General features: G+C 40.4%; 1 protein-coding gene across 1 annotated transcript; it reads right to left on the bottom strand.

Moving 5' to 3' along the window:
- Window positions 1-2,148: 2,148 nt before the first annotated feature.
- On the bottom strand, window positions 2,149-16,976 carry abhd3 (abhydrolase domain containing 3, phospholipase). The gene is made up of 9 exons (XM_058066449.2): window positions 16,720-16,976; window positions 15,447-15,610; window positions 13,089-13,271; window positions 10,067-10,112; window positions 6,283-6,395; window positions 4,840-5,013; window positions 4,571-4,619; window positions 4,330-4,495; window positions 2,149-3,724 (listed from the first exon to the last, which is right to left on the bottom strand). Exons 1-9 carry the CDS (start codon window positions 16,879-16,881, stop codon window positions 3,543-3,545), a joined length of 1,239 nt encoding a protein of 412 aa, XP_057922432.2. The 5' UTR covers window positions 16,882-16,976; the 3' UTR covers window positions 2,149-3,542.
- Between the last annotated feature and the right edge of the window lie 755 nt (window positions 16,977-17,731).

Here is a 17,731-nt window from a genome sequence, read left to right as displayed (position 1 = left end):
GCTGAGATTGGCTCCAGCACCCAGTAAACAAATGTTAGAGACTTGACCCAAAAAAAGATGTAATAGAAGTAATATTTTTTTTTCAATCTGGCCTTCCTGTTTTGAGAAACGAAGATCAGGGATGACTCGTGCCCTCGTCTCCTTGTCCTATGTGGACTGCTGCAGGCTGAAAATAGCTTGTTACTTCACACTGTGATGGAGGTTGATGGAAAAGTGAGTGCTGACATTATACCTTGTAATTGAAATAGTGTCCATAGGAACCCTCCTTGACCGTGTCCGCACAGAGACATCCATTACACAACACTGCCTTAGTATACTCTTGATAATAAGTACTACTTTGTGCTTATTGCACTTACAATGCACATCATACTGCTGAGTGGCTAATACGGTAATGTTGCTATTATTATACACATACAAAGGAGGTCAGACCTTACTGAATGTCCTGAGACGTCAGGCATTATTGTTGATAAAAAATGATTTTGATACCTATTTGAGGCAAGATGGCAGAGAAAGAATTTTTTTTATTTTTATTGATTTTTATACTATATAGAATATTATTTTAATTACTTTAAATGATTAACAGCTGCAAAACATATCTAAGAAAAATGGTCTACTTATATCTACATATATAGATACATTAATATAGATGTATTATGCACTGCACATACATTATTTTCTCAATTATTTCTCAATATTTATTTTGTAATACATGTAAGGCATGATGTGGCAGCGAAATCGACCACAACCATCCCCTTCCTGTTTTCAGTCACGTCAAGAATCACAAGGTCAAAGTAACTTAAATGTTTATTTTTCCCTTCCATTCATCCGTTCTTTAAAGTGTTCATATCAAAGTGTTTGGTGTTAACATTTTTGGCTTTCTGGAATGATTAATTGGTTTTACATTATTTCTTATGGGAAAAAAACGACCCAGTTAGCATCCGTTTTGGTTAGAGTCAGACCTTCAAGAATGAATTAATGATGCTAACCAAGGTTCCACTGTATTACATTTTTTTCATGACTGAAAAAAACCTGATGACATATTTCTTTAGGGCCTGAGGCGCTGCAGTGCTTAACGTTACTCTCATTTATACTGACATGATTACAATATCACACATAATAATTACACTATCATATTAGATCGTGTTCAATAGATAACAGCCTTCAGCGGTTCAACAAGAGGGTGATCCTGCCTCTAAATTAAGGCTCAAGGCTTTATGCAGTAGTATTAAATCGTGTATTTTTTGCTCTACACTATGAGTGTTCACATTGATATTTTTGTCATTTTGTCAAATAAAGTATGGACTTTGTTGGGCAGCTTTCTGTGACATTACGTGACGTAACTGAAATATCCATCCATTTTCTGTACTGCTTATCCACACAAAGATCACGGGCATGCTGGAGCCTATCCCAGCTGTCTTCGGGCGAGAGGCGGGGTGCATCCTGGACTGGTGGCCAGCCAATCACAGGGCACATATAGACAAACAACCATTCACACTCACATTCATACCTATGGACAATTTGGAGTCACCAATTAACCTAGCATGTTTTTGGAATGTGGGAGGGAACCGGAGTACCCGGAGAAAACCCATGCATGCACTCGGCCACCGTGCAGCCCAACAGACTTCATTCTCAAATAAATCCTTTGAACCGAACCTGAACATGACACGTTTGGATGCAGCCTAGTTACACTTTGCCGCTGGTTTATTGTGTACACTTCCTGTGTGCGTCACATTACATTCAAACACATTTAGCGCCCCATCACATCAATACTACCTTTGGAACTTTTCAACATATCACATGACATGAGGTGCTGTGAATTATTCAGGAATTAGAGGCATGGCTAAAACAAAAACAGTGTAATTCCCCATTTCTTGTCATCATCAATAACGTTAACAAAAAAAAAAGCAGGTGGTTACGGAGTAATATGTATGCGGTAAAGTTAAGCTGCGTGTACATTCAAAGACATCCCAGGCTTTAGTTTCCTCGATGGCATCCTTAATTAATTAATCTTTAATGTGTCAACCCCATGGCTTCATTCAACATGAAGATTATTCAACATTTCATAGACAATTTTATTGTCCTGTGTCATAAGCGTACACCGCATCAAACCACCAATACAGCTCAATATGCTAACTGCTAAATTTTCAAAACAGCTGTGTGACACTAAAGCTTAAGCTTTTTGTTTTGCATTAGTGGAGGAATTGATATTTTTAATGGCAAAATTAAAAAGTAGAATAACAGAATAAAATTGTACTTCAGTTGTTATTTTAAATAAAATATTTTTGAAACGTAAGAATAAAATACCTAAATACAGTACATTATATATTAATTATGCGTATTTATTCAAACTTTTCAATTTTTAAATAATTAAATCTACTTTGTTTAGTTACTTGTTACAAATGAGGTAATCTGTCGATCGATCAGGAGGTGGGGGAGATCAAGGATCTGACAGGTTGAGCTGTGCAGTGAAAATCTGTTTCAATCAAAAACGTTAGTGGATATATTTCACATTTTAATTAAAGGGGACCTATTATGCTAATTTTTAACCCTTTGTATTGAGTTGTGGTCTCCTATAGAGCATCTACACAGGGTAAGCCGCACAGAAAGCTTTCTAGATCTGCCAGAATCTGCACCTATTCAAACTGTATTTTCTTGGATTTTCCAAAACAGTGTTTTAATTTATTCCACCTACTCTGTTGTGCCGCACAGGCGCACAGCTTGTACCCGGGCACACCCATATGAGGATGCCCAGCTCACTGTGACATCACAGCAAGACAGTGTTAGAAAAAAAAACATTCAGAGCCATCCCAAACTTCTTCCAAATGCACAAAACTCATTATCTTAAAGTTTGACATTGTTTATCACAAGAATAGAACATTCTAACAACATTTAAAAGTAATTAAAATTGAAAAAGCGTAACAGGTCCCCTTTAATTACTGGATAATTTAATATTCATATTAAAAACATTCTTGCATTACCTGTTATTTGTAGTTATTTTGTGGAGAGGACATAAAAGTCCACTTTTACTTTAGCATAAGCTAGCCCTATCTTAGCATCAACTAGTGCAGGAGTGTTAAACTGGAGAAAAAGTGCCAGAAAGGTTAAACTATTCCTTTTAAAGAGAAACCAAAGTATAACTAAATAAAATCCCTGAGGGCTAAAATGCAATAGATGAACGCTAAAGGACGGATTGTGAGCTAACGTGGTTGAATTCCTTGTACAGTACGTGTATTAAAATCATTTTTACAGCTAGCTAATGTGGCCTAATTGTCCTAAATATCACTTTCAATGAAGCCATGGTCAAAAAACAATGATTAGAATAAATAAAATGAAGTTGATCTCAGAGAATAGGTTGTGCACTTTTGCTTGCTTTTTAACTTGGGACAAAGAAGGACAAAGAAAGGAATGAATGACAGGAAGTGAGGTAAGGACAAAGGATAGAACGCAAGAAAGTTGGAGGGTTGAAAAGTGCAACAAGGGAAAAATAAAGACTAGATGGAATGAGTGTTGGGAGTGTTGTTGGACACTCGGTGAAGGTCCTCTCAGGAGAGGTCTTTGAGTCGACCTCCTTGCTCAAAGACCGCCCGGGCAAACTGTCGGAAGACTCGGTCCATGTAAGTGCTCTGCCTCGGCCACAGGCCCTCCAGGAAGCCAATATGGCCGCCGTGGCAGGTAATAAGCATGGCAAGGTTGGGGTTCTGTTTCACCGCTTCCACTGGGATGGCTGTAGAACACATAAATGCAAGGATGGAGTCCTGAATTTACAGTACTTCCCTGTTGGCCACAGTTAAAAGACTGTAATTTAGGCTGATGGTAAGTGCAACAAATTGGAGACTGTGGGCGCGCTAACAACAACAATGGAGGAGAATGAAGGCCTCTTGTATTTATTTCTTTATTTTAGCGTACAGTTAAGCCGGCTCATTTTATCCAAAAAGAGAATGATGAAAATGTGCAGCATTACAGCAGTGGAGACTGTGGACCCGCTAACGTCTGCCGGAAATCACAAATGTAAGGAAAGTTTAAAAAGACTATTTTTTAATATAAAAAATATTCAGGATTCTTTCTTTTTATGGTACCACAGGGAGGTACTTGGACAATACTATGATACTGCACTTCCTCCTTATCTTCTCTGTATCACGTCGTCTGTACTCACTTATCATTCAAAAATGTTTCTGTCAAGTGTTTTCGTCTTTACCAGTATTTTCAAAATAAAGGTAACCATTACTATTACCATGACCAAACATGGTTCCAAGAAAAGGATTCAAATTCAACATTTAATGCCAGAACTTTTTTGGATTTTGCATTAGGATTTCAACTTGCGTCTCTCACCATGAAATGGGGAAAAGACGTCATCAGCAGCATTGAGACACAGCATCGGCACCTGCACCGATTTCAACCTGTGGACAGGACTGGCATCGTGGTAGTAGTCGTCATTGGTGGCGTAACCAAACATGATGGACGTAAACCTCTCATCAAACTCTCGGATGGTCTTGGCCTGGGGCGGGGAGCGAAGGTGAGCTCACTGATGTGTCTATGATGATTGACAGATTTATGGGAAGTGATGGCCTACCTTCATAACGTGGTCAATGTCGTAACACTTTTCAAGCACGGGTCTGTGTCTGGTGGACAGATCACAAAAAAATGGATTAGCACTGATACTGACATCCATTTAGATAATTGAACAGGTTTTCACTTGCACCTGCTTTTGTGATTCCACGAAAAAAGCAAAAACCACCCCGATCAGCACATACGAATTAATCTCCAGACTGCTAAAGTGCTAAGCCCCCCTAGCATTGGCAGCAAGCTAGCGCTTAATCCTGCTTTAGCCCCATGGCTGACCTGTGCACGGAGGCTTGGAGGCAGCTGGTGAGGTAAGAGTTGAAAAGGAAACGGTCCAGCGGCTTTTCCAGCGAGGCTGTGCACTCGAATACGTCCCAGCCCGCCGAGAAGACCACCACCCCTTTCAGGCACGTTTCCTGGCCCTTGCGCCCCAAATAGTTAGCGAGCATCATCCTGGATATGACAAATGACAGGGTTAACTCATTGGCACTGTTAACACAAAATGTATAGCTCTTAGGATGTTAACAACACATTGTTAGCACATCCTGAATGTACTAGGAGCAAACAATATTATATAAATATAGATGAGAAAATGTAATTCATTGGCATTGTTGCTAGCAATGCTAGAAAATTTGGAAATTTGTAAAATCAAGTCTGTGGTTAATTCTAACAGATAAAGCATGACTTGTACTTTAATTTGATACTTCATTCACTTATGTATGTAACTCAATAATATTAAAGACGTTAGAGCAGATTTTATACCAGAAAATAGTGCTTTTGGTCCCCGTTGCTTTAACATTGAGTCGAAAGCTGTGATTGATATCGGACCTTGGCAAGTACAACCATACAAAAAAATATATAACTTGTGAAAAAAAATTTTAAAAGTAAACAATGTAGCTATTTACTACATTTTTGATCATCAAAAAGTCGAGGGAAGAAGGTCAATTGTCATACTCGCTAAAATATGGGTTTAGTAACATTGCTACTGCTACAAAATGTGTAGCTCTTAGAATAGCAAATAGCCTGGAAGTTAGCAACTTGCTAAGAACAATGAAAATGACTTTAAACAGCGGTTTGGTAACAAAGCAGAATAATCTTTTATTTTTAGGAACTACAAAGCAGTTTTTTTAAGAAGACAAAAGTGGATTCATTGAATTATATGATGTTATGTTGAGCACCTAGCATGTTGTGACTGATCCAGTTTTGGCAATGTTGTCAAAATATACCCATTAGCATAGTTAGCACAAAATGTACAGCTCTTAAGAGTAGCGGGGAGGTGTTTCTTTGTCGGTTGGAAACTGTGAAATTTTTCTTTAAGCTTTGGTTTGCAATAAAAAAAAAAAATTAGCAATCTTTACATTTTAAGAGCTACATCATTGAAATTAATGAAGAAGCCGAGCAGCTAACTGCAAGCTAACAAATTAGCAAGTTGTGGCTAGCATGTTGTCAAATTGGCACAGTTTTATTGGTATTCTTTACACAGTTGTATATTAAAAACACAAAGTCTGATTCCTCTCACTTGTTAGCAAAAGCGGTTGACAAGGCTAGCTAAATTAATAAATGTGAGTGATCTCTGTGCGCATCGTTTAGCGATGGTGGATTTTGTTATGTCAGGCCATATCAAGGTATTAATGTTAATCTCTTTTAATCCCACAGGGGGAGGCCACTTTCAGTCACATTCAGGGGGGATTTGTCGGCGGATAGCACGAGTGGCTTCATTACCCGCCCATGGACACGCCCGCCGCCATGAGGGGAGCGGCATGGTAGGTGATGTGGACATGCTCAATAACAGTCTCCAGGTCCTCTGTGTTGGCGGCACAGTAGGTCCGAGGCGTCTGCAAGAGGATGCAAACAGATATCATACTGTACTATGAATGTTAAACCCCAATACACAAATAAGTAAGCTACTGTAAGTAACATTTATTACATAGAGCATTCCATACTGTATGTTAATTCAGAGTAAAAAAATTGTGTTTGCCATTCAAACAGCCTTGTGGGATATGCCAGTCTTTTTTATTGGCTGCTGGGCAGTTATGATAGAGCCCTATGAAATTCGCCTAGCAACAAGCATCCCCACAAACCAATAAACAAAAATGTCCATGTGTGTACCGGAGAGCAAAACATTTTCTAATTTGAAAATGTATGTTCAAAGACAAATTTCAGTGGTTGTTAAACAACCGGAGGGGGGGGTTGTGCAAGTGTGTCCTGTTTCTTCCTCCTCCTGCTGCAGCTGACTCCTCCGCTTCTCAGGCTCCTTCATTAAAATTCAAGTACAAACTTCAGGAAAAGTAAATTCCTCTTTAACTTGTCCCTTGTGCTTCCTCCACACAAACATGTTGGAGGATTTTAGCATCTGCAGCGAAAAGACACAACCTGCTTTGGTTTACGACAAACTAAACTAAGACTTTTATAATTACGGCTGTATTATTACCAGTCAAGGTGCTGTTGATTCAGTTTCAGCTAGTTTGAGTGACATAACAGGTTGATCCGGAACGGCAAAGCATTCCACTGCATTTTTCAAAGTCTTCGAGGTGTCACAATATTCATCAATTTTCTGTACCGCTTATCCTCACAATGGCGTGCTGGAGCCTATCCCAGCTGTCTTCAGGCGAAAGGCTGGGTCTTCTAGCTGTGTGGCCTGTGCGCTAACCACTCGTTCACTGTGCAGCCAGTGTCACAATAGTATATTAGAAATGTGTTTTCCCAAACAGAGTTTTCATGCTGCTTGTTGCGGGGGTATGCTGGAGCCTATCCCAGCTGACTTCAGGCGGGGTACACCCTGGACTGGTGGTCAGCTAATGGCAGGGGACATATAAACAAACAACCATTCACCTCCAACATGCATGTTTTTGGAATGTGGGAGGAAGTCGGAGTCCCCGGAGAAAAACACATGCACGAGGAGAACATGCAAACGGCACACAGAGATGACCAAGGGTGGAATTGAACCCGGGTCTCCTCGCTGTGGGGCCTGCACGCTAACCACTCGTACTCTGTGCAGCCTAATTCTGTTACATTCATTCATTCATTTTCTACCGCTTTTCCTCACAAGGGTTGCGGGGGTGCTGGAGCCTATCCCAGCTGTCTTCGGGCGAGAGGCGGGGTACACCCTGGACTGGTCGCCAGCCAATCACAGGGCACATATAGACAAACAACCATTCACACTCAAATTCATACCTATGGACAATTTGGAGTGGCCAATTAACCTAGCATGTTTTTGGAATGTGGGAGGAAACCGGAGTACCCGGAGAAAACCCACGCATGCACGAGGAGAACATGCAAACTCCACACAGAGATGGCCGAGGGTGGAATTGAACCCTGGTCTCCTAGCTCTGAGGTCTGCGCGCCACTCGACCGCCGTGCCGCCCAATTCTGTTACATATTACAGTAATTAATCTGCAAATCATCAAATAATTTCAGCTATTTTTTCTAATGGCCAATAATCCCCCAAAACACTAAATGTGTGCCTTTTGTTAGTTGCTGTGGTAGAATCTGGGTTATTAGAGATTTTTCATCAAAATAACCCTGTTTTATGTTGACACAAGTAGTCGACCATGTCTGTCAGCGAGCAAAGGCGAGTTGTCAACATACAGTACTACAATATAGCACTTTTAAAAGTAAGGCTACAAAAAAAGGCCTAATAGGCGTTAGCGTCTAACACACAGTGGGCTCATTCTAAAGCCTGGCTTGTTAAAACAATACACAATGTTCCCATTAATAAGCGGAACACACAGAAAACAAGCTACAAGAGCAAATAGATGCTAAATCATCGGCACTGAAAGTGGCACAATTCCTGATTGAAACCAGGCACAAAACTCTGCATCCCTGTTGACCCTGCTTTTTGACACCATGCCAAGGCTACATTGCGGGGCTGTGGATTAATCCTTACTAAATCTTCAACATCACCCGCTGTAAAATGTTATACTAAACTTTGCGACCCTTGGCTTTAGAGTTACATTTGTCATCGCACGGAGGAAACACGCTGTTCTGGAATGAAACAGTATTTGTGCTTGCTGTGTAGAACAGAGTGACACAATAAGAACTGTATGTTCTTGCCAGATAAGGGCAGCCGTAAACCACAAGAGGGGTATGCACTATCAGCCATATTCTGTTGGCTAAATATATGCAAGTGTGAGAGGACAGATTAAACCAGGTGTTAGGATGGCGGCCATGCTCAGCCAGCTCACATTTCTTAGGCATCAGCGTTAAAATACATGATTAAATCTGCCCGACACTTAATCCTTCCTGTGCAACAACAGCGGGAGCCCAGCCTCACGTGTGTGCACGTCACGTGACACTGTTTTAATCTGGAAATTTATTTGCAATCGATGTCATATTTATCGTATATGTTGACTTTGTGTGCCAACAGTATCTTTTCAATGACTGGACAGTGTTTGTTTGTCATTCCATGTTCCATGTTGTCGCTGTCACTCATTGAGTTCCATTGCAAAATGGTACAGAATATATTATGTGTTATTATTATTGCGCACACACGTAGCTTAGAATAGGGCCAAATGTGGCCCGCAGGACACAAGTTTGAGGTCCCCACCTTGATATGAAAGTTTAATGTTAGGGCGGCCTGCGCAAGTTTGATATGGATGCTGTATGGTATCATGTACCCAGAAAAAATTATTACGTTTGATTAATGTTCATGTTAAAGGTTAAATAACTGTTAATAGTTATCCTCCCTATCCGTGTGGAAGTGGTAAGTTTTTGGCTATTAAAGTTGAAATAACTTGAAGGCTACCGTTTAGGTAGCTCTCTAGTCTGCGAGTTAGCATGTGTCTCAAGTTAGCATGTGTCTCAAGACCCTGCAGTTGCGCAATATGTTGTAAATAAAAAGAGTATGAATGTGACTATAGTCGTGTTTTGTCATGTCTACAGGGCTCTAATAATGCTTTGTTCATTTTAATCTGAAAAAAATAATTTGTCTACCCACCAACTATATGTGGTTTCTTAAGTTTTTATTATTTGCCGTTTTATTATTATTATTAGATTTATTTATTACTGATTTATTGATTTTCTTTATTCTTGATTTGTTTATTTATTTTTCATCTTATTTTGTGCAGAAAAATAAAAATTAAGATATTTGAGAACAGTGGAATGTTTTATCAGAGCTTTTATTGTAGAAACCAAAGCACTGAAAAAGTTTGTATATTTTTCTGTTTTTAATAAATGCGTTTTTTTTTTTTTTTGGAAAACCTGATGCAGCCCAGCCTTGCCCAGACCCTAGCTCCAGTGGCCCCCAGGTAAAGTGAGTTTGAGACCCCTGGCTTAGAGGAAACATTGATGACTGCCAAATCTGATCTGATTTCAAGCAAACCGTGCTCCTGTATGTGTAAACATGCCGGGTCAAAGCTACTACTGTCAAACCAATTTGGATCCAGACATGATCCAGATTTCACAGATTTCACTTCAATTGAACATCCCATTTAAGATGTTCAGAAACTGATCTTTTTCATCAAATCGCATCAGCTCAACTTGAAATTTGTACACTTTAGAGTCTTACCAGCAGAGTTTCCCCCGACACTCCCCTGTTGTTGAAAACCACAGCTCTGAAATACACAGAAAATTGACACAATTCACTCATTTCAATTCAACTGAATAGTTTCTCGTGATTTTTCATATTTATCAGGGAAAAGTGAACACATTATGTTGTGTTTATGTTATGATCTGTGTTGTCTCTTTACTGCCGCCCTCTGACGTATCTTTACAGTGCACCGCTGCCAATATGCATCATGGGCCTTTAAGCTTGGCAGCCAGTCCAGTTTGTTGCCGTATTGTCCTTCAAGCTCCCACATGCTTCACGATCTCTGCTCGGCTGCATGTATATCTTGTTTGTACCGCTGCTTTCTGGCTTTTAGTTCTGGTCATTGTGAGTACTGGCTCGCTGGACTTATTCTGCTGCGTTTTTTTGTTCTAACCTGAGCTAGTTTTTCCTGCTCAACCTTTTGTCAGCAGTGCTCTTTGTTATTGTGCTTTGTGTCAGATCTTCCTGCCTTGCAGTGTTTTTGTATTTTATTGGCTCAGCTTAAGTTTTTGTTCATTTTTTGCGTGCTTTCTTATCTTGTTTGTACTTTTATCCTGTTGTGGACACCTTGTTTGTAACTTTTTTCTTTTATTACCCGGAAGTGGTCTCCCCATTTTGGCTTCCAGACTGGCTCACGCCATTCCGAACATTCATTAATTTCATTCATTTTCTACCGCTTATCCTCACGAGGGTCGCGGGGGGTGCTGAAGCCGATCCCAGCTGTCTTCGGGCGAGAGGACTGGTCGCCAGCCAATCACAGGGCACATATAGACAAACAACTATTCACACTCACATTCATACCTATGGACAATTTGGAGTCGCCAATTAACCTAGCATGTTTTTGGAATGTGGGAGGAAACCGGAGTACCCGGAGAAAACCCACGCATGCACGGGGAGAACATGCAAACTCCACACAGAGATGGCCGAGGGTGGAATGCAACTCAGGTCTCATAGCTGTGAGGCCTGCACGCTAACCACTCGTCCATCCTGCAGCCCCCAGTTCTGAACAGTTTGTTTCAAATGTTTCTATTAAAATTTAATTAACTAAAACATAAACTAAAAATTACTGCCCTGAGTATTAATGTATAGTTATTTAAATACTTTTATAGTGATTTTTATTCATGTATTTTAGGTTAGTAATTTTAGGTTCATTAATGTGTTTTTTTTTCTGTTCATAACGAAATATACAAATTATTTCTGTATCAAGAAAAACACAGACATAGCTTAAAATAAATGTTGCTTGCTTTAAAAAGAAAAAGTAATATGATATGATTTGCTTGTACAGTAGACATAAAGCCTCAGCATCCCTTAGCTAGTAATGTATTATCTGAAGGACCTGTATTAAGTGTAACTCAGCAAGCAGTAGGGCGGGGCTTTGTGGAATAGAGGAAAAAAAAAACACTGCAGTATGAACTCAAACGCTGGTCCGGGCTTAGCTGCAAAGCTTGTGGCGGCGTGATAAGCTGCAAGTCATTAAGCCATAGAGACTCAGGGGTGAGGGGCACAAGATGCTGACTTCACTGAGCTTTCTTTCCCAAGTGGAGGAGAAAGACAGAGTGTGTGGGGGGGCGGAGAAAAGAGCCCTTTTGTGCACTTGGTGCAACTCTTGACAAAGCATACCCACGCTATTTGTGCTTGTCACCTGGAATAACCCCAACATCCAGGAAAAACCTCAGTATGACCACTTTAGGGGTTTTCAACTAGCGGCCTCAGGGCCGCTATCTGGCCCATCAGATCGACCCGCGAACTACAAACACCAGCTTTTACTAGTACTTTGAGTAGGTATATAAAAACAGCAGATCCAACCCTAAGTTGAAAGTTTTTGTATGTCAGTTTTGTGGTTTTTTTTCTCTTGTTTGCAGGTTTTTCTCCAGCAGATATATGCTGCTGGGTGTCCACCTGCTCTATGCTCAATAACTGAACTATCGGTTTTTAAATTCCCAGCTATAGACTGTATGCCTCGGTGTTTCTTAATGTGTATAACAGAATAAAAAATTTGTTTATTGTGATTTATTTGGGGCTGCAAGGCAGTCTAGTGGTTAGCGCGCAGACCTCACAGCTAGGAGACCAGGGTTCAATTCCACCCTCGGTCATCTCTGTGTGGAGTTTGCATGTTCTCCCCATGCATGCGTGGGTTTTATCCGGGTACTCCGGTTTCCTCCCACATTCCAAAAACATGCTAGGTTAATTGGCGACTCCAAATTGTCCATAGGTATGAATGTGAGTGTGAATGGTTGTTTGTCTATATGTGGCCTGTGATTGGCTGGCTACCAGTCCAGGGTGTACCCCGCCTCTCGCCCAAAGACAGCTGGGATAGGCTCCAGCAACCCCCGCGACCCTTGTGAGGAAAAGCTGTACAAAATGAATGAATGAATGATTTATTATAGGGGTTCAGAAGTCATTTTTAGGGTGCATGTCAGGTTTCGTGTTGTCGCTCTGCTGCCACCTGTCTACTCTGTATTGTAGTGCACGCCGTTCCTGCAGAGGCGGAGCTGAGACCACACACCTGCAGGCAATCACTTCTTAAGCTGCTGGAAGGCAGCAAGTCAGATTGTTTCTTGCTCTCACTCGCTTGACGTCAGCTGTCATTGCTCTGGCCTACTTTAGCTTTCTGGTCATTTTTGTGTTTTTTTCCTTACCTTGTTCTCCCTGCGCAATTTTCCCCTGCAGTAGTACTTGTTTTGCACCTGCTTAGGTTAGTACCTGTTCAGTTATTTATGCTTCCTGCTTGGTTATGCATAGTTTAATCATTTATCATTAATTATCCTGCACCTTTTTTGGACTCTTTCCCAGTGTCTTTTTGTGGACTGTTTTTGTTTCCCTGATGTGAGGTGTTCCTATTTAATTAAACACATTTTTTTGTTCTTACATAGTGTCTCTCTGCATCCTTGGATCCAACCCCAGCCTTAAGCCAAAATGTGACAATGCAGCCATGATGCATAATTCCGTGTGTTGTACAGTAAATGTATCAAGAGAGGGTGATGGGGCCAAGACCACCTACCTATAGCCCAGAGCCTGGCTCTGCTGGACCATGTGCAGGATGTAGGACTCTCGGCTAGTGCCGGTCAGGCCAGGGAGGAGGAGAACCGTGGGTCTGGAGGCTGGGTCGGGATGAGTGGGGCTGTCATTGTTATCAAACCAATCCAAAGAGATCTGTCCTCCATCTGCTGCCTTAATAAGCTCACTGCCAGGACACAGAGAGTTTGCTCTGTTAGTTTTTATGCTTTTCAATTAGAAACAAGTGATAATTAGAGAGAGGCGGTTATTTCTAAATTTGGAATGTCGATCATATACAGCAACTTACTTACATTTAATAGTTTTTCTATTAAAGATTTGGTCTGTATGACAAAATGGCAAAGAAAACATAACTGTCTTTGACCACATAGTCATTGTTAACAAATACATTGCACAACACAGCAGCAACAGAGCCAATGTTGTAATCGTGGTAAAGAGCTAATCTAGAATTAATAGCGCTGTTGAATTCAATGTAAACACAAATATGGCAGGTATAACACACATGAGTTTCACACAAAGGGCTGAGTAGCAACTTTTTAAAACACATTCAAAGGTAGATAAAGCTGCTGGATACTCACTCTCTTTTAAATGCAGCTACTGCCCACCCTGTGGAGGTTGCCTACAGCCACAGCTGACGGCGTATTTGACACTGAATAGACTGAATAGTCATAGTCATAGTTTATTTCAAACAAGGTACTATAAATGTACAGTAACTTTGTATAGTTCCACTTGCATGGATAAACAGATTGAATGACTTATGAATGCAGTAGATGGCTGCCACCAGCAGAGGCGCAGTGGATTGCTGTTTGCAGTTTGGTTAACAGGTTTCACTAATGGGTCAAAGTAATTGTAAAATAAAGAAATTGGTAAAATAAAGATTTCTAGGTGTGAAAAAATGAACTTAACGAACATCTAAATATGTTTTTAACATTACTAGAACCCTGTAAACATGAAATAACACCCCTATAATTACCTTTACAGTTGTATTACCTAACATAGTAGACAAAAGAGATAGTAGACAAGAGAAATTAAGCCATTTAAGACATAGACTTGTGCTTGTGTGTGTTGCTATAAATGTGTTCCCAATAGGAGGTGACGTCGGGGTTCAGAATTGAGTTTTAGCTTGGTATGGGTTACTGCAGCACCAATAGTGGGTTTTATTTGGGATCATTGTGGTGCCTGTTGTGAGGTAATTTAAGCCTGCAATAAAAGCTTGTTCTTACGCCTGTCAAGTCTGGTGCTTGTACTGCATGCCTCACCGCATATTACAGTAACATTACTGGCACTTTGTGACCAGTGTAGAATCCAACATATCATTCACAGCGTCTTTGAATGCATTTTATGAATGCCTTATATTTGCATTTTATTTCATTTAGCCAGTTGTATGCTTGAAAATGTTTCATTGAAGCGATAAAACATCGTGTCTGTCTTAACCATACATATTTTTTGGAATTGTAGTCAAATGCCCATCTCCAAGAGATACAGTAGATAGATGATAAAATGAAAGATATGAATTATTGCCATTTAAATCATATCAAATACAGTCTTGTTTCCTCTTTTAAAAGCACTTCTGGTGTAAGTAAAGTGATTACTTCAGCGTATTGATCGTGAGCTGCTGCCAAATCGGGGGACTGGATGAATGAGCAGAACCTCCCTCGCTGACAGCTGGCTCATTTCCCCAGTGATCATACAGTCACTTTTTACTAGCGTGCTTTGGAAAAAAAGCAGGACAGAAAGCACTGCGCTAGTGGATTTTTACGCAACATCAATTGCTCTAGTTCTCCGGACGACCTTCCTTGGGCAAGTGGAGTGCATTACAACTTAGCAGAAAGCTGAAATTACAGAGGCAGCATGAAATATGCACCCGAGAGAGAGAGACCGAGGAAGAGCGAGAGAGAGCAAACGAAGCATCCTAAAGAGACACAATGAGATGAGTCCCCACCTGGACAGTTTTGTCACGCTACTTGTCCTTGGGTTAGTGGTAAGTTCATTAAAGGTGGGGGTCTACCATGCTATCCTCAACCGCATCAAACGTGGTTGTTTAATGGAGTCCCTGTGAGCATGGTGCATTATTACGACCAAACTCCTTGTGATGTCACCAATGATGGCGCTTTAATGTCCTCATAAATCAAAAAAAAACTTTTGCTCAATCCAGGAGAGTGATGAACCTGCAGCAATTTCCTTCTTACAGTAGTAAGCTGATTTTAGGAGTATTACTGGACGACTCAATATTGCGAAAGATGCTGTTGTTGACTCAAAACATCATGGAAAGACTAGTTTTTCAGCTAAATGACATTAGTGGCGCCCAAGTCAATATAATGTATATGTTTGCTTCACAACTCACTTTCTGTAGACAACACCGGGTTTGGCCGTGACAAAAGGTCTCAGGAGAGTCTGGATGCGGCTCTCCCAGCACCAAAAGGTGGGGTAGTAGGTCTCGGACACTACAGGACATTGCTCGTGCAGAAATTGGTAAAACTTCTTTCCCCCTGAGATGAGCTGTGGCTTCTGCAAAAAATCAAAAAATACATATACGGTTTATATTCACAATCATGTGTAAAAAAAATGTGCATATTATATAAGATTAGCAGACTTTTTGTATTGCTCTATTGGACTTGGCGGTAGCAATCCCCGTGTGGTCCATACAGTGATGACATCACAGATTGCATTGGATACTTGGTAAGTGCTGTGGTCTTGTTCCGTGCTGCATAATTGCTTGTCTGTCTTTGCAATTCATGCAGAACAAGTCCAATATTTTTTTGATGCTACTATGTGCCATTGGTAAAATGATTACATCATTTTTGGGGTACAAGAACATTAGCATGGATGCTTGTTTAAAAAAAAGATAACTATTATGTTTATTATTCAAACAAATCATAGCCATATAGTGATGACATAGCAGCTTTCTGATTTCTGGTTATTTAGTAAGTGTTATGGTCTTCTGGTGAGTTCACTACATTAGGGGTGTAGTGTTGATTGTTACCTTTGTAATTCATGCAGAAAGTCCAATATTTTGAAACAAGTGCAGGTTCAGACTGTGAAAAATAATAGCTCACTCTACCAGAAGGAAACTCATGCTTAATCAAATATAACTGACGGATACATATATATACTGTATACATACTGTGTACGGCAAAGTATAAATGCACTCAGGCTATAAATTAAGCAATAACATATTATTTATTGTCATATATTTTATCGGCATATATTTCTCGTGCTATTCATAACAAGAGATCTTGATCTTTTATTATTTACCCAAAACATTAACATGTTATGCACGTGTTTTATGATGCAATAGCGCAAGTCCTCCGTTAGGGAAGCAGTTCAGTAGGTATACTGTACATTGGCTTGTCTTTCGCTAGTAACATCCGGTGAACTGTACGTTGACATTGATTGAATGAATGTGTGTCATTCATTTGTCATTTCTTTGCGGTATATCATAAGTGGGTTGTATGCAATGCTATGCGATGTGTGCCAAAATGTCCACCTTACAGCCCGGCGTCGAGTGTCATTCACCGGCATGGAGGTGGATGGTGCTATATGCCAGACCCACACACACGCCGCTTCAATGAAAGTGTGAATAATACAGATATAATTTTAAAAAATGCATACGTTACCTTGGCTACCGATATAAGATAGTAGCAGGTGTAGGCTGCACTGAAGCCCAGCACCAGAGATAGTCCAACACCCGAACCGAAGAGTCCAACTTTGACTTGGTTTTCCAGATAATGAGACAGGTCCCTTGTCAAAATATTGAAATTGAGGTCCAGCGAGATCATTGCAAGGTGCCTTGTGTGTTTAATCCCGACCAGACACTCCTGCAAGCCGCCTGCACTGAAGGAGACAAGTCAAGGGGACCAGATGAGGGTGGACGGACAGGGGAGCAAGGCTGTAATGTGTAATGTGGAAGGCTCACCAAGGAGTGGTGCTGTTTGACCGTATAATGGCGCCTCCTGCTGTCCACGGCTGGGAGACTCCTCTTATGTCTGTAAATACTGTAAAAAACAAAACAAATGGGGAGTCACAACCCAAAATATAATTAAATACAATACCATAAGCCTCCTTGCACATTAATAGCACATGATAAATATATTTACTGATAGTTTAGATATGATTAGTGAGTAAAAAGGTAAATACAGTTGACTACAACATCATTGTTTTCTAGCATTTGTCCAGGAACTAACCTTACTACTACTACATCTACGAGCATAATTTTAAACAATATTTCCCCCAAAAAATACAGTAGTATTGTGTTACGAATGTAGTCAAAGCACTCTTATTCTGAAACACTTTATTTTCAAAGTATCAATTCCGCTTCCTGGTTTGCTTATGTGCTATAACTTTTTTCTTTTCGGTGCAGCTGTAACCACGTGACCTAGAGGAAGGCTGCGTCACTTCGGTTATGACACTTGAGCACACATGCAACTCAGTGTGCTTATGATTGGCGTTCTTAATATTCAATGGGACGAAGATGCATTTGATTTTGATCCTTCTAATGAGCAAGCTGCATTAAAAACAACTAAAAGAATTACCACCTCACTTGTATATTGCTTAAATGTTTGGCAGGGCAAAACGAAATTTTTGCATTTTATTGAAATTATTTTCTACGATTGTGAATGTGTGCATGAC

The sequence above is a fragment of the Doryrhamphus excisus genome, linkage group LG6, assembly GCF_037039965.1.
Source record: "Doryrhamphus excisus strain RoL-2023G ecotype Guam linkage group LG6, RoL_Dexc_Guam_v1.1, whole genome shotgun sequence".
Lineage (NCBI taxonomy): Eukaryota > Metazoa > Chordata > Actinopteri > Syngnathiformes > Syngnathidae > Doryrhamphus > Doryrhamphus excisus.
Note: the sequence above shows the minus strand (reverse complement) of the source record. Positions and strands in the feature narration are given on the sequence as shown.

Excerpts from the sequence above, each read along its gene's own strand:
- abhd3 (XM_058066449.2), bottom strand. The coding sequence starts at position 16,881 with ATGATCTCGCTGGACCTCAATTTCAATATTTTGACAAGGGACCTGTCT. Across the intron at positions 15,611-16,719 it reads ATCTTATATCGGTAGCCAAG|AAGCCACAGCTCATCTCAGG; the intron begins GTAACGTATGCA and ends GATTTTTTGCAG. Across the intron at positions 10,113-13,088 it reads AGCCAGGCTCTGGGCTATAG|AGCTGTGGTTTTCAACAACA; the intron begins GTAGGTGGTCTT and ends TGTGTATTTCAG.